The sequence below is a fragment of the Aureococcus anophagefferens genome, assembly GCF_000186865.1.
Source record: "Aureococcus anophagefferens unplaced genomic scaffold AURANscaffold_5, whole genome shotgun sequence".
NCBI classification, from domain to species: Eukaryota; class Pelagophyceae; order Pelagomonadales; family Pelagomonadaceae; genus Aureococcus; species Aureococcus anophagefferens.
In genome coordinates, this window is record NW_008705565.1 from 1,965,744 (window position 1) to 1,987,547 (window position 21,804).

Sequence of the window (21,804 nt, forward strand, 5' to 3'; positions counted from 1 at the left end):
ACTTCAAGCGCCGCGGACTTCGCCAAGATGAAGCCGACGCCGCCCTCACCGGAGACGCAGCGCGAAACCTCCGACTCGCGCGGACCGCCGGGGCGTCAACGTCGTTCGTTGCATAAGGCTTGCACAGAAGATGCCGCGGGATCTTTATAGACCTTGAGGCGATGGCTCGACGACTCTCATCGGCGACGCTCGTGCACGCAGCGCTGCTGCTTGCCGCCGCCAATGGCTTGCAGGCCGCGCGCCGCGGCGTGGCCCGCAGCGCGACCCGCGCCGACGCCCGCGCCGCGGTCAGCATGTCGGCGCTGAAGCCCGGCGGCAACGTGCTCGCCGTGGGCAACGGCCCCGTGTTCCTGCTGGCGGCGAAGACCGCCGCCGCCGCGGGCTACCCGACGACGATCGTGAGCGCGCGGACGGAGCTCTTCAACCAGCTGCTCTGGGCCGAGGACGAGGACCGGGACGCGAACCTCCGGATCCTGGGCGTCACGGAGGACGAGGACGTGACGGCGTTCAACGAGGCCGTGGCGTCGGCGGACGCGCTCATCGTCGCCTTCGACGCGGAGCAGACGCTGACGGACACGCTGCTCGACGTGGTCCTCCCGGCGGAGGGCGGCGCGAGCCGCGTCGCCTGCCTCAGCAAGCACCTCTCCGGCAAGGGCATGGGCCCCTTCGTGACGGCGTCCAAGGTCGCGGCGAACAAGGAGGTGTGGTGCGCGCCGCCGGAGCGCGTGGAGATGTACCGGAGCTTCGAGGCGAAGCTCAAGGCCAAGGTCGCGGCCAAGGGCGGCGACGTCACCATCGTCCGCGGCGGCACGCTCAAGGGCGGCGGGCCCGGAGACCCGGAGTCGGTGCAGGCCGTCGCGCCGACGCTCGCGCCGCGCTTCTACGCCGAGATCGTCGCGGACCTCGTCAACTGGCAGCTCCTCTTCGACTGCGAGACACGGGGCGTCGAGCTCACGCCCGGCGACAGCGCGACGGGCTGTGTGGAATTCAAATCTTCAACCCGACTTCAATGTGAACGTAATCGAACGGTTCGGACCAGACTCTTCAGCTCTGCTTCGAGAACTCGACGAGAGCAATCAATTCGTCCAAAAATCAGCCGAATCGACTTCGATTTGACCGAGCTAGAGATTTCTGAAGTTTGGCCCCGACGTCCCAGCTCACTGGTTGATTTCCACACAGGCGGCCGGCCCGGGGCTCCAGGCGGTCTTCACGGCGACGGCGTCGGACGCGCGGCCGGGCGACAGCGGCCGCGTCCAGGTCGCCCAGGCCCTCGTCCGCTCCCTGGCCCTCGACGGCGCCGCGGGCAAGGAGTTCGGCGTCACGACGAAGGCCGCGCGGGACCACCCGAGCGACGGCGAGTGGGAGGCCGAGTTCGCGAAGGTGCTCTAGGGGGCCGGCGGCGTAACGAACCCCGAAGGTAGCAGCGCCGCGGCGCGTCGTCGCGGAGGCGTCCGGCGCGCCCGAAAGTGCAAGCACTCATCATTGAAGGCTCGTTGAAGTCTTATTGAAGCAGAAGCGCCGAGAATCGAAGCTATGGCCGCAGTAAACCCCATCAACAGCGACTCCTACAGCTTCTCGCCGGTCGCCACGGCGCCGGCAGGAATTGCCGCACCCACTCCAGCAAGCAAGGTGCGCACCTACGCCCTCGTCGGCCTCTGCTTCGGCGCCTTTTTTTGCCTCGGGAGCCTCGTCGTCGCCTCCGTCGACGCGGTCGAGGAGCGCGACGGCACACTCGTCCTCGACGTGGCAGGCGGCTGGGAGGCGCCGGCGCCGCACGCGCGCTGCGCCTGGATCGAGGCCGAGGCGCGCGCGCGCGACGCGGGCAAGACGAAGGGCGAGCTCGCGGCGCAGTACGCCGTCGTCGCCGAGGACGCGAACGCCTTCTACCGCGGCACGGCGCACCTCTTCTGGTACGACTTCGTCGTCGGCGGCTGGGGCGAGTACAACCTCGAGGAGATCGGCCTCGCGGAGCCGACGCTCGCCGACGGGTCGCCCATCGGCCGCACGGCGACGTGGACCTGGGTCACGGGCGACCAGCACCTGTCGAACTTCGGGGCCTGGAAGAACCGCAAGGGCGACGTCGTCCTGGGCGTCAACGACTTCGACGAGGCGGCGATCTACGACTTCCGCATCGACGTGTGGCGCGCGCGCGGCGTCCCTCGTTGACTCCGCGCGCGAAACCGCCGCCGTCCCGGCGTCGCAGGCGCGCGGCCGTGTCCATCTACAACCACGGCATGTCGAACGGCCTCGGCCGCGCGCAGTCCGAGGCGGCGGTGCTCACGTTCACGGACACGTACGTCGAGACCGTCCGCTCCTACGTCGGCAACGAGGACGCGCTCCTCTTCGAGGTCACGGCGGACACGTCGTCGGGCCTGCTGCGCGACTTCCTCGAGGCCGTCGAGGCGAAGGATTCGGCGGGCAAGCAGCTCCACAAGTTCACGGACGTCGTCGACGGCGAGCGGGCCTTCGTCAAGTCCAAGAAGACGAAGCTCGAGGCCGTCGACGGCGACCTCGCCGCGCGCGTCGCCGCGGCGTTCGGCCGCGACGGCTACGGCGCGTCGCTGCCCAAGGTCGGCTGGCGCGCGCGCGAGTGGGACGACGCCTTCTACGAGGTGCTCGACGTCGCGCGGCGCGTCGGCAGCGGCGTCGGGTCCTTCGGCGTGGGCCGCTACTACGTGCTCCTCCGGGGGTCGCCGCGCGAGGTCGACGACGACGACCTCGAGGAGGGCGGCGCGGTCATCCTCGACGTCAAGTACGAGCCGGCGCCCGCCGTCGCGGCCGTCGTCGGCGAGCACCCGGGCGACGAGGCCTGGTACGCGTCCCTGTTCCCGAACGAGGCCGCGCGCGCCGTCGCGGGCCAGCGCGCGCTCACGTCCTACGCGGACCCCTACGCGGGCGTCGCCATCTTCGACGGCGGCGCCTACGTCGTCCGCGAGCGGTCGCCGTGGAAGGCGTCCTTCGACCTCGACGAGTTCGACACGTACGCCGAGTACGCGCGCTACGTCCAGGCCATCGCGGCGACGACGGCGACGTCCCACGTCCGCGGCACCGTGGCCAAGGCGCCCGCGACGTTCAAGGACGTCGTCGCCGCGGCGTTCCGCGAGTCCTACGCCCGGGAGACCTGGGGCGTCTCCGTCGCCAAGGTCGCCGCGGCCTACCGCGAGCAGGTCATCCTCGACTACGACTGCTTCGCCGCCTACGCCGCGAACGAGAGCGCCTGGCCCGCGTAAAAAGCAAGACGACAAGCGCTTGAAGTCAAGGTGAACCCGTGTTGGCGCAGCCACTGGCGTAAAGATCTCTAGCTGCTCCAGCGCACTGGGAAGCCGATCCGATGGGCAGCGCCCGACTTTGGCCGCGTTCGGCGGCTCGGTCCGCCGGGCGCCCCGGCGGCCTTCGAGCCCGCGCCGCGCCGGCGGGCGATCTTCGACGCGCCGCTCTCGATCTACAGAGGCGAGCACGATTTCGGGGCGAACGGGGCCTCTGGATCCGGGCCATTTCGACGCGTCGAGGGGCGATATGTCGGTCCTAGGGCATCGATTAATCAGCGGCGCGCGGGGAATCGCGAAGGAATGGTGTCACGACGGGATTCCCCGCGTGCCGCTGATTGATCATGTCCATCATCACGCGCGCGCGCGTGGCAGCCCCAGCGGTGCGCGTCGAGCGTTCCGAGTGGTCGTGGCGGTCAGCGCCGGGCCCAGAGGACGATCCACGCGACTGGGGCACTCGAAGGGTGTCTGAGAGGGTCTCGAAGCGGTCGCGGGTGTCCCCAATGCGCGTTTCTCGGGTCGTTGACCAGGTTTGAGCCGCGGCGCGCGTCGTGCTTGGCAGCCCGTCCACAGCCGAGTTTCGGCATGGATGGCTGCTTTTCAGCTTTGGTCCTCCAGAGGACATGTTGGACGGACCCCTGATGCGCTGGGGTCCAGCGGGAGGGTCGCCAGGGGGTGTTTTGGCGCCCACCATAATCACTGTTCATGACTACTCAAAGAGTCCAATCGATCAATGGTCTATCAGTTGACTCATGAACTGTTTAAGCACAGTTGATTCGACTGAGCGGAGGGGGAGGTCAAGCGGGGCCAGGGCGTGGTCTGAACGGCCTGCCGTCGGCCCGGGGGGGGCGGCGTCTCCATCGGCTCTCCCCCACCGACGAGTGCGCCCGTAGATGGCACATGCGTCGGTGTTTTAAGTCGAGGCCCGCGCGCCTCGCGCGGGACTGGACAGCGCGCGCCAGCTCTTCGGCGAAGGCGTAGGTACGGCAGATGATGTCGCCGGGGAAGGTCTGCTTGGGCTCGGCGTAGCCCACGCCGCAGAGGCTGGCGCCGTGGGTCTCGGACGTGCACGCGGTTGCCCTGAAAGCCCGCCGCGCGGCGGCGAGCGATTCGGGCGCCGCGGAGAGTCTCGAGCCAGCGCGCCTCCATGGAGCGCAGCACGGTCGTGCGCCCCCCTCGAACGCGGAAGTCGGCGGCCTCGCGGGTCCGAACCCAGAGATGCCCGGGGGCGCCGAACCAGCGTGCTCGCGCACGACCTGAAGTCGCCGCCGCCAACCGACACTGGATGGGGCGGAAGCCCGAATGCGCCGCCGTCAAGCCGTGCACGGACAACGTCGCGCCGGACTCCCAGACGAGCAGCGGGCCCGCCATGGTCGGGCCGGGGGGGGCAGCGACGACGGCGGCGCGTCATGCTTCACGAGCGGCTGGCTTCCAAGGCTGCTCCCTGGTGTACTAGGCTAGGAGAGGTTAACAGCTAGAGGGCCTACCCGGGGGGTTTGCGGCACCAGGCATTGCTGCACTGGGACTCCAAGCCTAGCCGCGACCGCCACGGGCGGCCGGGCCGGCATCTAGCTCCGTGTACTATTTTTTACGCCAGTGAGCAGCCCGAAGTGCAGCCCGATGCTATAATTTTATTTGCGACGGCTGCGCAGGGCCAGGCAGCCGGTATGACGATTGGGTCGTTGCGCTGGCTGTGCTGGCTCCCGTTCGTCGGCGCCGAGACCGCGCTCGCCGGTCCGTTGGCGGCGTACGAATGGAGCAGGAACGAGCTCGGCGACGGGAACGCGTCGCTCGTGTCGCACGCATCGCTCTGCCGCGCGGGCAAGTGCTGGCCGGCGACGTGGATCCTCGGCGGCCAGAAGTGCGGCTCGACGTCCGTCTGGATCTGGCTCACGAACAAGTCGACCTACGGCATCTGCGGCGCCGTCATCCCTCCGGAAGCGGAAGACAGAAGGACGTACCACGGGAAGGAAACGCACTTCTGGACGGGGGGGGGTGCGAAGAGGGGATACCCCAACACGGCGTCGCTGGCGCCGGCCGACGCGGCGCGCCAGTTCACGGCGCTCTACCCCGCGTCGAAGCTCCGGAACGAGTGCCCGAACGGCTTCGTCGAGGGCACGCCCGCCAACCTCCGCTCCGCGGAGGCCCCGCGGCTGCTGCGCGCGGCGCTTCCCTTGCCGTTCCGGCCCGAGCTGCGCTTCGTCGCCGTGCTGCGCGAGCCCGTCGCGCGCGACCTCAGCGCGTACAACCACCAGAACCGGGTCGCCACTTCGTGGTGCGCCGCGTGCCCTCCGGGCGGGAGGAACGGGACCTACGAGGCCTACGCCAACTGCCGCCTCGAGACGAAGCGGAAGTGCGAGCAGGGCCTCGACATCGGCTTCTACGAGGCGCAGCTCCGGGCCTGGGCGGCGGCCTTCTCGCGGCGGCAGATCGCGGTCTTCGAGTTCGGCTGGCTGCTGGCCAACACGGCGGACGCGGAGCGGCGCATCGGCGGGTTCCTCCGCTTCCCGACGCTCCGCGGCGCCGCGAATTTCCCGCAGGCGAACAAGTCCGAGCGCGACGACGGCACGCAGCCGCCCCAGAAGACGATCCGCTGCCACGTCCGCGACCGGCTCGAGGCGGCCTACGCGCCGGAGAACGAGAAGCTCTACGCGTACCTCGCCGCGACGCGCGGCCCGGCCGAGGAGCCGCCGTTCCCGCGCTTCGAGCGGATGCCGTGCGTCGTACGCGCACATGAGCAAGGCGGCCGGGAGTAACCAGTTCGCGCGGGGATGCATCGCTCGAGGCGCGGGTCTGCGCACAAGTGAACTGCGGCACCTTGGGCCTGGCCAAAGTCCTTGCCGAGCGGCTGCGGGCGCAGGCGGCAACAGGGATCCTTGAAGCCTCCTTGAGGTTGCGGTAGCCGTGAGCAAAGGCATGAGAGCGGTCATCGTCGTGGCGATGCTGCGGTCGGCGGCGGCGCTCCGTCCCGGCGCGTCGGCCGCGGCCCGCGCGGCGAAGCGCCGGCGCTTGGCGAGCACGCTGACGCCGGCGGCGCCCGTGTCCGCCGCGCCGGCGCCGCCGCCGCCCGGCGGCGACGTCCACGGCTACCTCGCCAAGGCCGCGGCCTACGCCCTCGGGCGCGAGTTCGGGGCGGAGTTCGGCACGGAGCGGTACGCGGCCCTCAACGTCGCGACGAAGAAGGAGTTCGGCGACTTCCAGTGCAACGCCGCGCTCGCGCTGAGCAAGAAGCTCGGCGCGCCCCGTCCGCCGCGCGACGTCGCCGCGGACATCGTCCGGGCGCTGGAGGCCGACGCCGGCGTCGCGAGCGTCGTATCGTTCCCGCTGGAGATCGCCGGCCCGGGCTTCGTGAACCTGCGGCTGAGCGACGACTACCTCGCGCGGACGGCGGCGGCGATGGCGGCGGACGCCGACGGCCGCTGCGGCGTGCCCCGCGCCGCGGCGCCGCGGACCGTCGTCGTCGACTACAGCTCGCCGAACATCGCCAAGGAGATGCACGTGGGCCACCTGCGGTCCACGGTCATCGGCGACGCCCTGGCGAACTGCCTCGAGTTCGCGGGCCACGACGTCCGCCGCGTGAACCACGTCGGCGACTGGGGGACCCAGTTCGGCATGCTCCTGGCGCACCTCGACGACGTGGCGCCCGTGGGCGGCGAAAACGACGCCCCGGAGCTCGGCGACCTCGTCGCGTTCTACAAGGAGGCCAAGGCGCGCTTCGACGCGGACGAAAGCTTCAAGCTCCGCGCGCGCGACAACGTCGTCGCGCTCCAGGGCGGCGACGCGCGGTCCCTGGCGGCCTGGAGGCGGCTCTGCGCCGCGTCGCGCGTCGAGTTCGACGCCATCTACGACCGCCTCGGCGTCGCGGGCCTCGAGGAGGTCGGCGAGTCGTTCTACAACGACCGGCTCGAGGCGACGGTCGCCGCGCTCGGCGACCTCGCGGAGCCGTCCGAGGGCGCCACCGTCGTCTGGCCCCCGGGCGACCCGGAGACGCGGGGGAACCCCATGATCGTGCGCAAGTCCGACGGCGGCTTCCTCTACGCGACGACGGACCTCGCGGCCGCGGCGTACCGCTGCGGCGATTTGAAGGCGGACCGCGTGCTCTACGTCACGGACGCGGGCCAGGGCCCCCACTTCGCCGCCGTCTTCGAGGCGGCGAAGCGGGCGGCGCTCGTCGCGGGCGACGCCCTGCTCGAGCACGTGCCCTTCGGCCTCGTGCGCGGCGAGGACGGCAAGAAGTTCGCGACGCGCTCCGGCGAGACCGTCCGCCTCAAGGACCTGCTCGACGAGGCCGAGCGGCGCGCGCTGGCGGACCTGCGGGCGCGCCGCGACGACCGCAACGCGGAGGACTCGAGCGACGCGAGCCTCGACTTCGACGACGCGGAGCTCGCGGCGCTGGCCAGGGCCGTCGGCATCGGCGCGGTCAAGTACGCGGACCTCTCGCTGAACCGCGAGTCGAACTACAAGTTCTCCTACGGCAAGATGCTCGCCCTCACGGGCAACACGGCGCCCTACATGCTCTACTCCTACGCGCGCATCAACGGCATCCGCCGCAGGGCCGCGGAGCGCGGCGACGCGGCCGCCGGCGACGCGGCCGTCGTCTTCGACGACGACGCGGAGCGCGCGCTCGCGCGCCACCTCGCGCTCCTCGCGCCGACCCTCGTCAACCTCGAGCGCGACCTCCGGCCCAACGCCCTCTGCGACTACCTCTTCGAGCTCGCGCAGATCTTCAACCGCTTCTACGAGTCCTGCCCCGTCACCCAGGCGCCGACGCCCGAGCTCGCGGCGTCGCGCGCGAAGCTCTGCGCCGCGACGGCGGGCGCCCTCAAGCTCGGCCTCTCGACGATCCTCGGCATCCCCGTCGTCGACCGCATGTGAGGTAATGGTTGAAGGCAACAAGCACCTATGATGCTGTGACGCGATGGGCCAAGCCGTGAGACGACCGCGCTGCTGAATGGCGCAGCTCGTGCTCGCCGACGGCGCGCTGCCCGTGCTGCGCGCCGCGAGCCTGGAGGCCGACGTCGTCGCGCTGCGGCGCATCTGCCACGAGATCGGCTTCCTCTACCTGGAGCTCGACGCCGAGGACTGGGACTGCTGCTGCGCGGCGGCGGCGGCGTCGCGCCGGTTCTTCGCGCGCGACGCGGCGACCAAGGCCGAGATCGGCTACGAGCGGTCGCCGGCGTTCCGCGGCTACATGCGGCTCGGCGTGGAGAACACGGCGGGCGTCGTCGACCGGAGGGAGCAGGTCGAGTTCGGCCGCGAGGACGGCGTCGCCGTCGAGGGCCCGGCGCGGCGCCTCCTGGGCCCGAACCAGTGGCCCGACGACGCGTTCGAGGGCGCCGCGGCGCGCTGGCTCGAGGTCATGGCGCGCGCGAGCGCGGCGCTCACGGCGGCGCTCTCGCTCGCGCTCGGCCTCGACCGCGGCGCGCTCCATCAACACGTGCTGGGCCCCAAGCCCCACTGGCAGGCCAAGGTCGCGCGCTACCCGGCGGGCGCCGGCCAGGGCGTCGGCGCGCACACGGACAGCGGCTGGCTCACGCTCCTCTGGCAGGACGGGCCGGGCCTCGAGGCGATGATCGGCGGGCGCTGGACGCCCGTGCCGCCGCGCGACGGCTGCGTCGTCGTCAACCTGGGGGAGATGCTCCAGCTCGCGTCGGGCGGCTACTTCCTCGCGACGCCGCACCGCGTCGCGAGCCCGCCGCGCGACCGGCTGTCGCTGCCCTATTTCTGCAACCCGTCGCTCGACGCCGTCGTCGCCGCGGCGACCGACGCGGCCGAGCTGGACTGGGCGCGGCCGCGGCCCGACGACGTCGCCGCGACGGACTCGCACGGCGCGGGCCGCAACAAGCTCCACGACGCCTACGGCATCAACGCGTTCAAGTCCCTCGCGCGGAGCCACCCCGCGGTCTTCGCGCGGCACCACCCGGACCTCGTCGTGCTGCCGGACGGCACCGTCGTGGAGAAGCGCTGGGGGACGCTCGCGTGATAGGTACTTAGGACCGGGCCGACGGCCGCGGGAAGAGGCGGAAGACGGCGCGGAACGCGCGCGCGACGCCGGCGACCGCGCGCCGGAGCGCGGCGAAGGCGCCGTGGACGCCCGTCGCGCGGAGCGCCGCGTAGGCCGCCGGCGGGTCCGACGCGACGAGCGCCAGGCACGCGTCGACGATCGCCTCGTCCGACGCGAACGGCTCGCCGAGCGCCTCCGCGGCGGCCGGCGGCGCGAGGAGCGGCGGCGGCCGCGGGGCCGCGGCGGGCGCGAGCATGGGGTGCGCGCCGAAGAGGAACGACAGCGACAGCGCGAAGACGACCGCGAGCACGCGGCGGTCGCCCGCGGGCTTCGGCGGCGGCGGCGCCGCGCGCGGGCTCACGGGCCGCCGCGCGGCGGCCGGCGCGGGCGCGCGCACCGCCAGGAGCACGGGCGCGCGCGGCGGCGTCGGCGGCGCGACCGTCGTCGTCGGCACCGGAGGGGGCGACGGCGCCGGAGGGCGCGGCGCCGCCGCCTCGCGCATCTCGCACGACGACAGCTCGTGCTCGGCGACGTCCGCGAAGGAGCCTTGAAACCCGCACCCGTGATCGCATTTGTAGACCGCGACGGACCCCTGCGGCGTCGAGTTGACGAGGTAGCACGCGTCGCCGTCGCCGTTCTCCCAGACCTTGACCGTCGTCGATTGCTGCGCAGCCTTTTTAACGGCGGCCGCCGCAGCCTTGACCGCCGCCAACGGCTTCGACACCTCGGTCGCGTCGACGTTCGCGTTCGTCGAGATGGAGCCGAGGGGCTTGCGACGACGCGCGGGGGTCGGTGTTGCCGGTGATGGTGTGGCAGGCGGGACAAAGTCGTCGGCAAACGACTCCATCACGTTCGCGCACTGATTCGACCTGTGCCGCGAGCTGCAGGGCGAGCTCGACGCGGTCAAGGGCGGCGCGGACCGCAACGACCTGTGCTGCGAGCTGCAGGGCGAGCGCGACGGCGGCGGGGCGGCGCGGTCGACTGGTCGTTGCGGCGGTCCGGACGTCGCGAGCAACGTCGAGGGGGTCCAGGGGGCCCGGGGGTGCCTCTGGGGGCCACGATACATACTCCTAGGGATGATTCATGAGCTGCGATCTCTTACAGTCGCAGGAGAACAATGCGGGTGTCGCGCCTGGGTAACACGGATCTCCGTCGGGAAGATCACGTTCGCACACGCGCGAAACCCCCCGGGAGATCGGGATGTTGAACCCGAAGCCCGAAACTTAGTTTGCGATGTTCGTGTTCCCTAATCGTCGGGCAGCCCCTATTGTCGCGCCCGCGCACCTGCACGCGCGCCGAGCGCCCACGCGGCCATGAAGCGCTCGCGCGACGGCGACGAGCAGACGCCGACGGCGAAGGACGACGACGACGAGGCGAACCGGAGCCTCCTCGACTTCCTCTACGCCGGCGACGCGACGCAGACGCCGCCGCCGGCCAAGGGCGCCGAGGCGCGCCGCCCGGACAAGCGGACGCCCGTGCCCGAGGCCATCGCCTTCGCCGCGGCGGCGTCGCTCGAGAACTGCTGGAACGAGCTCGCTCCCGAGGACGCGCGCGGCGCGGCGCCCCGCCCGTCCGTTCCCCGCCGCCCGGACGCCGCGCGGCGCGCAGGGAGGCGCTGCGGCGGCTCCCCATGGACAGCGCCGCGCGGGAGTGGCTCGACAGCTACACGGCGGCGCTCCTGCCCGGCCTGCTCCGGGCGCGCGCGAAGGACATCGCGCGGCGCCCGCGCCCCGAAACGACCGGCCGCGCGGCGCCGACACCGCGCGCGCAGGTGCCGACGCCGGAGAAGAAGAGCAGCACGCCGGCGACGGCGGCGCCGTCGCCGCCCGAGGAGGAGGAGCGGCCGCTGCGGCCCACGGAGCGCGCCGCCGCCGCGCGCGCCGAGCGCGAGCGCAAGGACGCGGCCAAGAAGCACCGGTGGTGATCGCGCGAAGCCCCCTCCCCACTGTAAGCACCTGTTGTTGTGAGACCGCGCGCGCCAGCCCGCCTCCCGTGCGTGCCAGCATGGACCCAGGCTTTCGCCGCTCCGCGCCGAGGAGCACCGCAACATCGGCCTTGGGTTTATGTTTCCCTGGAGATTGCCTCAGCTCAGCTGGCTTGGGCTTGCGGCGGCCGTCGTCCCGGGCTCTCGTCGGTCGCGCCGCGGCGTCGCGCGCCCCGAACCCGCGCCCTTGCGCGCCGAAAAAGCTCGCCGCCCTTGCGCGCCGCCGGGGCCCGGCGACCATGTCGAACCTCTCCTGCGAGCCGACGTGCTCCGGCCTCGAGAAGTTCGTGCTGTACCAGACCATGAGCCACCTCTACATCGTGGGCTGCGACAAGCGGCAGGCGTCCTACCGCGTCCTCAAGATCCTGCGGGCGGCGGCGGGCGGCGACTGCAAGCTCGGCGACGTCGCGACGGAGGACTCGTGCGCGTACTCCAAGGTCGAGCTCAAGGAGATGCTCGAGATGATCCACGAGGGCAACCGCACGCACGGCGGCCTGAGCCGCGTGGCGACGGGCTACGGCCTCCTGGGCTTCGCGCGGTTCCTGGACTGCTACTACGTCATCCTGGTGACGCAGCGCCGCAAGGTCGGCCAGATCGGCGGCAACGCGGTCTACGGGATCAAGGCGACGGAGATGATCGCCATCAAGCCCGAGAGCGCGCGCAGCGGCGACCAGTCGCTGATCAAGTCGCTCGTGAGCGACGTGAACCGGCGCCTCAACCCGACGCAGCGCGAGATCGCGGAGCAGCGCTACGTCGGGCTCTTCCAGTTCATCGACCTCACGAAGGACTTCTTTTTCTCCTACACCTACGACCTCACGCGCACGCTCCAGCACAACATGACGTCGGCGCTCCCGGCGGCGGGCGCCGGCGAGGGCGGCCCGCGGAACGCGCCGCGCAAGGCCATGTACGCGTGGAACGACCACCTCACGCGCGAGTTGGGCGACGCCTTGGACGCGCGGTCCGCGGCGCGCTGGACGCTCGCGCTGACGCACGGCGCCTTCGTGCAGCGCAAGTGCACTTTGTTCGGCCGCGTCGTCAACGTGACCCTCGTCGCGCGGCGGTCGCGCCACTTCGCGGGCACGCGGTACCTGAAGCGGGGCGTGTCCGACGGCGGCAAGGTCGCGAACGACGTCGAGCTCGAGCAGATCGCCCACGAGGAGGGCGTGCGCGAGGGCGTCTTCTCCAGCTTCGTCCAGGTGCGCGGGTCCATCCCGACGTTCTGGACCCAGGAGACGTCCGTGACCATGCCCAAGCCGCCCATCGTGCTCAACCGCGTCGACCCGACGTACGCGGCGTCGCGCGCGCATTTCGGGGACCTCATCGGGCGCTACGGCGCGCCCGTCATGGTGCTGGACCTGACGAAGCAGTCGGAGAAGCGCGAGCGCGAGATGATCGTGAGCCACGAGTTCCGCCGGGCCATCGAGCACGTCAACGCGCACGTGCCCGCGCCGCGGCGCGTCCGCTACTGCGCGCTCGACTTCTCCCAGGTGTCCAAGCACCGCCAGATGAACATTTTGAAGGCGCTGGAGGACGTGGCGCGGTGGACGCTCTACGAGACGCGCTTCTTCTGCAGCCGGCCGCGCGCGGAGGTGTCGCCCGGGGGCGACGTGAGCCGCCTCGACGTCGGCGTCGGCGACCACGCGGGCCGCGACGACCCGGACCGGGCGCGGGCGCCGCCGCTGGAGCAGCGCGGCGTCATGCGCACGAACTGCATCGACTGCCTCGACCGCACGAACGTGGCCCAGTTCACCGTGGGCGTCCACGCGCTCGGCCGGGCGGGAAACGGGCGCGAACGTCCCAACCTCAAAGGCTCCTCTCTCGGCCGTTTTCCGCTCGTTTCGGCTGATTTTTGGACGAGCGATCATCTATGGGAGCGATGTCGAAGCGTGGATGCTTTCTCTGGAACGATCGCGCGCGGAACACTCACGTTGAAGCGACGTCGAATCACCCGTGTCCCGCCCAGGCGCTCGGGCGCATGCTCGCGACGATGGGCGTCTTCAAGAGCGCGACGCTGGAGAGCGGCTCCCAGGTCGTGCTCGTGCTCATGGAGCTCTACTCCACCGTCGGCGACCTCATCTCGCTCCAGTACGGCGGCTCGGAGGCCCACAAGAAGATGGGCGGGACCGGGCCGTCGGCGTCCGCGGGCGGCGGCGACGACGCGGCGCGCGCGGATTTCGGGGCCGTCGCGCCCAAGCACCAGGAGCTGCTCACGTCCATCCGGCGCTACTACAGCAACGCCTTCACGGACCGGCTCAAGCAGGACGCCATCAACGTCTTTTTGGGGAATTTCGTGCCTTCCGACGCGGAGCCGCCGCTCTGGGAGCTCGAATCCGACTACTACCTCCACAACTTCCACGTCCAGACGGGCACGGTGCTGTCCATGCGCGCGCGGCGCGAGTCCTGGCTCTCCGACTCCGACTCGGACGCCGACGGCGCGTCGCCGCGGCGCGGCGCGCGGCCGCGCGCGCTCGTCGCGCGGCGCCGCCGCGTCGTGCGGCGCTGCGCGCGGCAGCAGGAGACGCTGAGCGCCTGGTGGCGCGACGCCCTGCGGTCCTTCGAGGCCCAGCGCGTCGCCGTGCCCGAGCGCGACCTGAGCCTCCCGCCCGAGGGCTGGCGCCGGTCGTCGGCGAGCCGCTTCGAGCGCGTGCACCAGCCCTACAAGTTGACGCAGTTCGACAAGATCCTCTGCCACGACTTCTTCGTGCCCATCCCCCTGGCCCACGACGCCGCCGAGCGGCGGCCCCGGCCGCGGCGCGCGGGGCCCCGGGGCCTCGAGGGCGCGCGCGGCGGCGGCGACGGGTTGCTCGCGATCAGCGCGGGCGGCGGCGAGGACGCGCCGGGCCGCGACTCGCCCGTGCCCGAGACCCAGCCCGCGGACGCCGACATGACGCTCCTCGTCGACGACGACGGCGACGGCGGCGACGACGACGACGACGAGCTGGGCGCGCCGCGGCGCGCGTTCGACGCGACGCCCGCGCGCGACCGCGACGCCGCGCCGCCCGCGCCGACGCCGCGCGCGGGCCCGAGCCCGCCGCCGCCGGACGCCGGCGGCGACGACGCGCGCGCGGCGCTGCGGCGCCTCGTGCGCCAGCTCTTCCCGCGGCGCGCGGGCGCCGCGCGCGGCGCGCCGCGGCGCCGCGGCGGCGACGCGTCCGACGACGACGACTTCTCCGGGCCGCCCGACGCGCGGCGGAGGCGCGCGCGCGAGCTCGCGGCGCGCGCGGAGCTCGCCGCGGCGGCGGCGCGGCGCAGCGAGGCGACCTTCGTCGGCGCGCTGGCGCTGCGGGCCGTCGAGGCGCGGGGCGAGCGCGAGTACGGCGAGTACGCGCGCGCGGCGGGCGACCCGGGCCGCCTCGCCGACGCCGCGGCCCTCGGCGACGACGCCGACGCGCGCGCGCGGCGCGCGCGGGCCGCCGAGTCGCGGGCCCAGTTCGCGAGCGCGCTCAAGGAGCGCGACCTGGACGCGACGGACGTCGCCGCGGTCAGGGACGTCGCGCAGTCCGCGGGCGTCGCGCGCGTGCTGCCCCGGGGCAACTACGTGGGCCTGCGGCAGGCGACGTCGGCCCGCGACGTCGTCGCCGCCGTCCACGACGAGCTCGAGGCCTTCACGGGCGCCGCGCGCGCGGCCGCGAAGACCGCCGCGCGCGCGGCGGCCGCCGCGGCCGCCGCGGCGGCCGCGGCGGCCGCGCCGCCCGAGGCGCCGCCGTCGCCGGGCGGCGCGCCGCCGCCGCCGCCGCCGCCGGAGGCCCTCGACGCGACGCAGGACGCGCCGCCCGACGACGCGGAGCTCGAGGGCTGCCTCGCGCGGCTCCGGCGCCGCGGCGCGACGTCGAGCGCCGACGGCGCGGCGCTCGACGCCGACGGCGTGCTCAACCAGATCACTTCCCGCCTCGGCGCGCTCCGCGAGGCCCGCGCGGACTACGCGGATTTACTGGACGCGCGCGCGCTCGCGGCCGCGCGGAGCCGCTACTCGAGCGACGACGACATCGCGCTCTACTGCACCTACGTGCGCGCGGAGCACTGGCTCGAGGACCGGTCCATGCGCCACATCCTCCGCGAGGGCGTCGAGGACCTCGACGGCGCGCCGCGGCCGCGCCGCGACGCGCGGCGGCCGGCCGCGCCGCCGCGCGGCGCGGGGCCCGCGACGGACCTCGACGCCGACTTCCTCCAGTGCAGCGCCGACCTCTACGCGCGCCAGGACAACAAGTACATGCTCTTCAACGCGTCCGGCGCCTCCGCCGCGGCGCTCGTCGCCAAGGGCGAAGCCGCGGACGCGCCGCCTCCGGCGCCTCGGGGGGGATCGCCCTAGGCCGAGGGGGACACCGCGAACTTACGCTCCTAGGCGGCGGCCTCGGAGACGACCTGGCCGTCGGCGAAGACGGTCGTGCTTCTCGACCTGGCCGTTGGGGAACTCGAAGGTCTCGAGGCCCGTCGCCGGATCGCAGGTGTGCGTCGTCTCCGCGGCCGCGTAGTAGTAGACGATCGCGCCCGCGGCCGTCGTCGTCTTCACGTCGCCGTTCGTGAAGGTGACGACGGCGTCGCCCGTGGTCGGATCGGCGAGCTTGCGCGTGCCGTTGCGGTACTGGACCTCGCGGCGGCCGTCGCGCCACGACCGCTCGAGCTTGCCGTCGCGGCCCGTCGGCCGCCACTCCGACGGCGCGTCGTCCTCGGCGGCGTCGTCCGCGTCCTCGGCGGCGTCCTCGGCGTCCTCGGCGGCGCCGCCGGCGCTCGACGCGGCGCCGCCGTCGTCGGACGAGCCCGCGTCGGCCGTCGCGGCGCGCGCCGCGGCGCCGAGGAACGCGCGGTCGTCGTCGCCGACGCCGAGGACGCCGCCGCCGGAGGCCGCGCCGCCGTAGCGGCCCGCGTCGTAGGACGACTCGAGGCGCGTCGCGGCGTCGAGGACCGTCCGCGTCGGGCCGTCGAGCCCCGCGTCCGACGCGCGGTCGACGGAGTCGCGGTCGAGGCCGAAGACGTCGACGTCTCGCTCCGACGCGCGGTCGACGGCGTCGCGGTCGAGGCCGAAGACGTCGACGTTCCGCTCCGACGCGCGGTCGACGGCGTCGCGGTCGAGGCCGAAGACGTCGACGTTCGGCTCCGACGCGCGGCCGACGGAGTCGCGGTCGAGGCCGAAGACGTCGACGTCCGCGCCGCGCTCGGAGGCGTCGCGCGCGTCGTCCCCGGGGCCGAGGGCGTCCGCCTCGCCGTCGAGGGCCGCCGCCTCCGCCGGCGCGCGCGCGGTCGCCTCGGCGGCGCGCTCGGCGGCGCGGCGCGCGGCGCGCGCGGACCGCTCGCGCTCCGCGGCCGCGTTCTGCTCGCGGAGGAGCTCGAGCTGCGTCGCGAGCTCGAGGAGCCGCTGGTCCGAGCGCGCGTTGCGGTCCGCGAGGCGCCGCTCCGTCTGCCGCTCCCGCGCCGCGCGCGCGTCGTGCTCGGCGCGGAGCCGCGCGGCGTCGGCCTTGAGGCGCTCGAGGTCGGCCTTGCGGCGCCGGTCGCCCGCGACGCGCTCGTTGCGCCGCTCGCGGCGCGACCGGTGGAGCGCGAGCGACTCGCGCTTCGCGCGGTCGCGCTCGGCGGCGACCCAGGCCTCGACGCGCGCGCGCCGGTCGCGCCGCGCCGCGGACCGCTCGTCCGCGCGATCCCGCGACGCCGCCGTCGCCGCCTCCGCGCGCGCGCGGAGCTCCTTGGCCGCGGCCCGCTCGCGCCGGAGCGCCTCGCGCGCGTCGCGGAGCTCGTCCTCGAGCGCGGCGACGGCGTCCGCCTCGTCCTCGTCGAACGCGTCTTCGTCGGGCTCGGGCTCGGGCTCGGGCGCGGCCGCGGCCGCGGCCGCGGCCGCGGGCGCGCGCGCCGGCGGCGGCGAGAAGAGGTACTTGACGAGGTCCGACTGCGGCGGCGGGCTCGCCGGGTCCGGCGGCGCCTCGGGCTTGGCCCGCGGCTTGCCCGACTTGCGGAGCCGCGCGAGGCGCTCGATCTGCGCCGTCGACCGCCGGAGCGGCGCGTCGTCGCGCGCGGGACCGTCGTCGCGCGCGGGCGCGAACTCGGCGCTCGACGCCACGGACGGCGCGCGCGGCGGGAGGTGCTCCGCGCTCGACGCCGGGTCGAAGGTCGGGAACGACCGCCGCGGCGGCGCGGCGCCGAGGTCGGCGCTCGACGCCACCGACGGCGCGCGCGGCGGCAACTCCGCGCCAAAGTCCGGGAAGATGTCGTGCGGCGCGCCGTTCCGCGGCGACAGCTCGTACTCGTCGAGCTCGCCGCCGCCGCCGCCGACGGGCCGGTAGTCGTCGAGGTAGACCGGCGCGTCGTAGGCCTCCGTGTCCGACGGCGGCGGCGTGCAGTCCGGCGGCGGCGGCGACGCGCTCCGCTCGCTGCCGCTCCACGCCTCGCCGCCGCTCCACTCGCGCGGCAGGAGGTCGATCATCGTGCTTTCGGTAGGTAGGCTAGAAGTTTCAAATGGCTTCTCCCATCGCGCCGCACGGGCACGGCTCGATCGGCAGATCGGCGAGAGCTTGAACACGGCATCATTGTCATAGCGTAGAAGCTGATGGGGACCATAGCAGCCCCCTCCATGGCCATGCCAGCCATGCGTGTGGCGGCGCGGACTAGCGCATAACCGGCGCGCGCGCCGTGCTAGCGCATAGCCGGCGCGCGCGGGCGGCGCGGACTAGCGCATGGCGCTGCTGCTCTGCACGACGCCGGCGCGCGTGCGGCGAGGCGCCTCCTTGACGAGCCCGCTCCTGGGCGAGTTGCCCGCCGGCGCCGTCGTCGAGGTCCAGGGCGGCGCGGACCGGCTGCTCGTGCGCTGGAACCGGCGCAGCGGCTACGTCAGCGCCAAGTGCTTCGCCGACCCGGACGCCGACTTCGCGGCCGAGGGCGGAAATGCGCTCCGCGAGTTCGGAAGCGACGCGTTCCTCGCCTGGCGCGCGGCCTACGCGCGCGCCGCCGCGGCCGCCGCCGTCGCGCCGCCGCGGCCCGTCGCCGCGCGGCGGACCGCGGCGCCGCCGCCCGCGGCCGCGTCGTCGCGGCCGCCGCGAAGCCCCGCCGCGGGCCCCTGGGTCCGCGGCGCGCGGTGCGCGACGGCGCCGTGCCCCCGTCGTCCTGCGCGCACGCCGTCGGCGCGCTCGTCCGCGCGATGCGGCGGGCGCCGCGCCGGGGCGGGCGGACGAAGCTCGAGCCGGGGGACGCCCGCCTCGCGCCCCACCACGCGCTCTTCGCGGCGCTGCGGGAGACGTGCCGCGGCGCGGCCGCCGCGGACCTCGGCGTCGGGCGGCTCCGCTACGAAGGCGGCTACGCGACGCGGCTCCTGCCGGACGGCGGGGACTACGCGTACTGGGCGCCCCACGTCGACAAGCTGAACAACGAGCGCGCCGACGTGTCCCGCGCGGCGTCCCGCGACCGACGCTTCGAGACGTCGCCACGGGCGCGTTCCCTAGGTCCTGCGTGCTCTACCTCAACGGCGGCTTCGACGGCGGCCGCTTCGCGTTCGTCGACGCGGACGCGGACCGGGTCGTGGAGCCCCGGGCGGGCCGGCTGCTCTGCTTCACGTCGGGCGCCGAGAACCTCCACGGCGTCGAGCGCGTCGTCGCCGGCGCACGCTTCTCCTTCGCGCTCTTCTTCTCCCTCGAGCGCGATCCAGGGAGGCCGCCGTAAGCACGCTCCGGACGGTGGATGCCCCTCCGATCCGCGCTGCTGCCCGGGGGCATCCCTGCGTGTGCGAGCGCAGGCGGGCCGGGGGTCGGTGCCGAGGGCCTCTGCTTCCAATCCTTGGCCAGGCTTGGCTTGTCGAGCGCCTCGCCGACGTCCAGCACAACATCTCGGCTCGCGGGCGACGCCGAGGACGACCGCGACCGCCTCGAGGTGACGCTGGGCAGCTCGTGCTCGGCGGCGCGCCCGTGACCAACATGGGGGACCGCTACGGCGGCGGCGGCGGCGGCCACTACGGCGGCGGCGGTTCCCGCGGCGGCTACGACGACCGGCGCGGCGGCGGCGGCGGCGGCGACCGCTACGGCGGCGGCGGCGGTTCCCGCGGCGGCTACGACGACCGCGGCTCCCGCGGCGGCGGCGGCGATCGGTACGGCGGCGGCGGCGGCGGCCACTACGGCGGCGGCGGCGGCGGCGGCTACGGCGGCGGCGGCGGCGGGCGCGACGGCGGCTCGCGCGGCGGCTACGGCGGCGGCGGCTCCCGCGGCGGCGGCGGCGGCGGCGGCGGCGGCGTGAGCTACGCCTACGACAACTCGCGCGACGCGGGCCGGAACTGGCGCGACCGGGAGCTCGGCGGCGCGCGCGGCGGCGCGACGCACCTCGCGCGCATCCACGGCACGGAGGAGGACAAGGTCAACTGCCCGTTCTACTTCAAGATCGGCGCGTGCCGCCACGGCGACCGCTGCTCGCGCCAGCACCACAAGCCGCCGTTCTCGCAGACGATGATCGTCCAGCACATGTACCAGAACCCCGCGAGTCAGATCGCCGCGGCGGGCGGCGACCCGAGCCAGCTCGACCCGAAGAAGGTCCAGGAGGAGTTCGACGACTTCTACGAGGAGGTCTACGACGAGCTCGCCAAGTACGGCGAGATCGAGGAGCTCAACGTCTGCGAGAATTTGGGCGACCACATGGTCGGCAACGTCTACGCCAAGTTCGCCGACGAGGAGCACACGGACGCGTCGCTCAAGGCCCTCTTCGGCCGCTTCTACGCGGGCCGGCCCCTCGTCTGCGAGTTCTCGCCCGTGACGGACTTCCGCGAGGCGCGCTGCCGCCAGTACGACGAGGCCGTGTGCACGCGCGGCGGCTACTGCAACTTCATGCACATCCGCACGCCCTCGCGGAGCCTCCGCCGCGACCTCGAGAAGCGCTACAAGAAGAAGTGGCGCAAGGAGCGCGAGAAGCGCGAGCGGCAGGAGCGCGGCGAGGACGTCACGTCCTCCGACGAGGAGAACGACGACAAGGACGACAAGGGCAAGGACAAGCCGTCCCGGTCCCGGTCGCGCTCCCGGTCGCGCTCCCGCGACCGCAAGCGCCGCCGCGACGGCGACGGCGCCGACGACGACGGCCGCGACCGCCGCCGCCGCAAGGACAGCGCCGACGACGACGCCAAGCCCAAGGACGAGCCCGCCGCCGAGTCCGCGCCGCCCGCGCCGGAGCCCGAGGCCTAGCGCGCGCCCCACGCGCGCGCCCCAAGCGCGCCCTCCCCACCGCGCGCGACACCCCGGGCCTGCCGCCGCCCGGGTAACCGTCACAAAACAGACATGTTTACGGGGCCTCCGAGTCGCCGCCGTCCGAGTCGTCGTCCCCGGCGACCTCCGCGACGCGCGCGCGCGCCGTCGTCTCGCGGAGCTCCGGGCCGCCGGGCCGCCTCGCTGCGCAGGCGCCGCAGTAGTCGCTGGCGCCGTCGGTGAACACCGCGGCGTCGTCGACGAGCACCGCCTCGCAGCCCTCGCCGTCGCAGTAGACGCCGTCCTCCTCGTCGTCCTCGTCGTCGTCGTCCTCGTCGTCGTCGTCGTCGTTGAGGCTCAGCGGCGCGAGGTCGTGGGCCGCGCGCGCCTCGTCGAGGTCCGCGAAGGCCTCCGGGTCCGCCGTCCGGAGCGCTCGCAGGAACCCGTTCGTCGAGAGCGCGCCGCGCAGCGCTTCGACCGCGTCGCCGGCAAAGGCGGCCTCCGCGACGTCCAGGACGCGCGCCTCGACGGCGCCGAGCGCCGCCGCGGCCGCGGCGCCGAGCGTCGTCGTCGTTCGGACGGCGAGGCCGTCGAGCTGCGGGCCGCCGACCTCGAGGAGCGCCGCGACGACCTGCGCGTCCGTGAGCTCGCCCGTGAGCTCCACGGAGTGCGCGCCGTCGAAGGCCGGCGCCTCGGGCGCGTCGACGCGCGGCGCTTTGCTAGGAGCTGGTATTGCGGTTGCATCGGCGTCGTCGCAGGAGCGCTTCATCGCAGCAGTCAGGCGCCGTCGCCAGATTTGTCCACTTTAAGAGTGGGGCAACACCGGTTGAAGCGATGGAGCAGCCCTTGTTGATGAATTAACAAATCACCGTTTGAAGATGCCTGCCTCCCCCTTGCGCGCGAACCAGGCGAACCGGCTCCCGGCGGCGGCCGCGCCGAGCCCGCTGAAGACCCCGCCGCGGCACGACGCCCTCCAGGCGGCCGCCGAGGCCGCGGACTTCCATTCGTCCGTCAAGGCCGCCGAGGCGCGCGCCGCGGACCGGGCCCACGAACTCCGCTGCTTCCAGTTCTCCGCCGCGGATACGCCGGAGCGCCACGACGCCATCGCCGCGGCCCTCGAGGCCGCGGACCTGCACTCGGCGCACAAGAAGCTCGGTGAGGACAAAACATCGCCGCGGGGCGTCCGCTACGGTCTGTCGTCCGACGAGGACTCGGAGGAGACCGCGTCGCCGGCGAAGCTCAACTTCGAAGAGCCCGAGACGGCGGCGCCGGCGCCCGAGGAGGCCGCGCCCGAGGAGACCCCGGGGGGCAAGAATCCCTTCGACGACGACGACGACGACTCCGTCTCCGACGGATTCTGGCCCGCGGCGCCGCCCCGGGCGGCGCCCGAGACCGCCGTCGAGACAACGA

The 21,804-nt window shown here is 73.7% G+C and overlaps 4 protein-coding genes across 4 annotated transcripts; all 4 read left to right on the forward strand.

Moving 5' to 3' along the window:
- Positions 1-161: 161 nt before the first annotated feature.
- On the forward strand, positions 162-3,230 carry AURANDRAFT_62732 (hypothetical protein; the record flags this gene model as incomplete). Its single annotated transcript, XM_009036723.1, has 5 exons — positions 162-1,028; positions 1,180-1,380; positions 1,418-1,466; positions 1,544-2,138; positions 2,204-3,230. The coding sequence occupies 5 exons, from the start codon at positions 162-164 to the stop codon at positions 3,228-3,230; spliced, it is 2,739 nt and encodes a 912-aa protein (XP_009034971.1).
- Positions 3,231-6,206: 2,976 nt separating this feature from the next.
- Positions 6,207-8,141, forward strand: AURANDRAFT_22930 (hypothetical protein; the record flags this gene model as incomplete). Its single annotated transcript, XM_009036724.1, has 1 exon — positions 6,207-8,141. One exon carries the CDS (start codon positions 6,207-6,209, stop codon positions 8,139-8,141), a length of 1,935 nt encoding a protein of 644 aa, XP_009034972.1.
- Positions 8,142-11,493: 3,352 nt separating this feature from the next.
- On the forward strand, positions 11,494-13,601 carry AURANDRAFT_23341 (hypothetical protein; the record flags this gene model as incomplete). Its single annotated transcript, XM_009036725.1, has 3 exons — positions 11,494-11,946; positions 12,001-13,011; positions 13,218-13,601. Coding segments are annotated over 3 exons (1,848 nt in total), but the record flags the coding sequence as incomplete, so codon positions are not given.
- Positions 13,602-19,536: 5,935 nt separating this feature from the next.
- AURANDRAFT_14519 (hypothetical protein) lies at positions 19,537-20,094 on the forward strand (the record flags this gene model as incomplete). The annotated part of the gene is made up of 1 exon (XM_009036726.1): positions 19,537-20,094. A coding segment is annotated over one exon (558 nt), but the record flags the coding sequence as incomplete, so codon positions are not given.
- Positions 20,095-21,804: the final 1,710 nt, after the last annotated feature.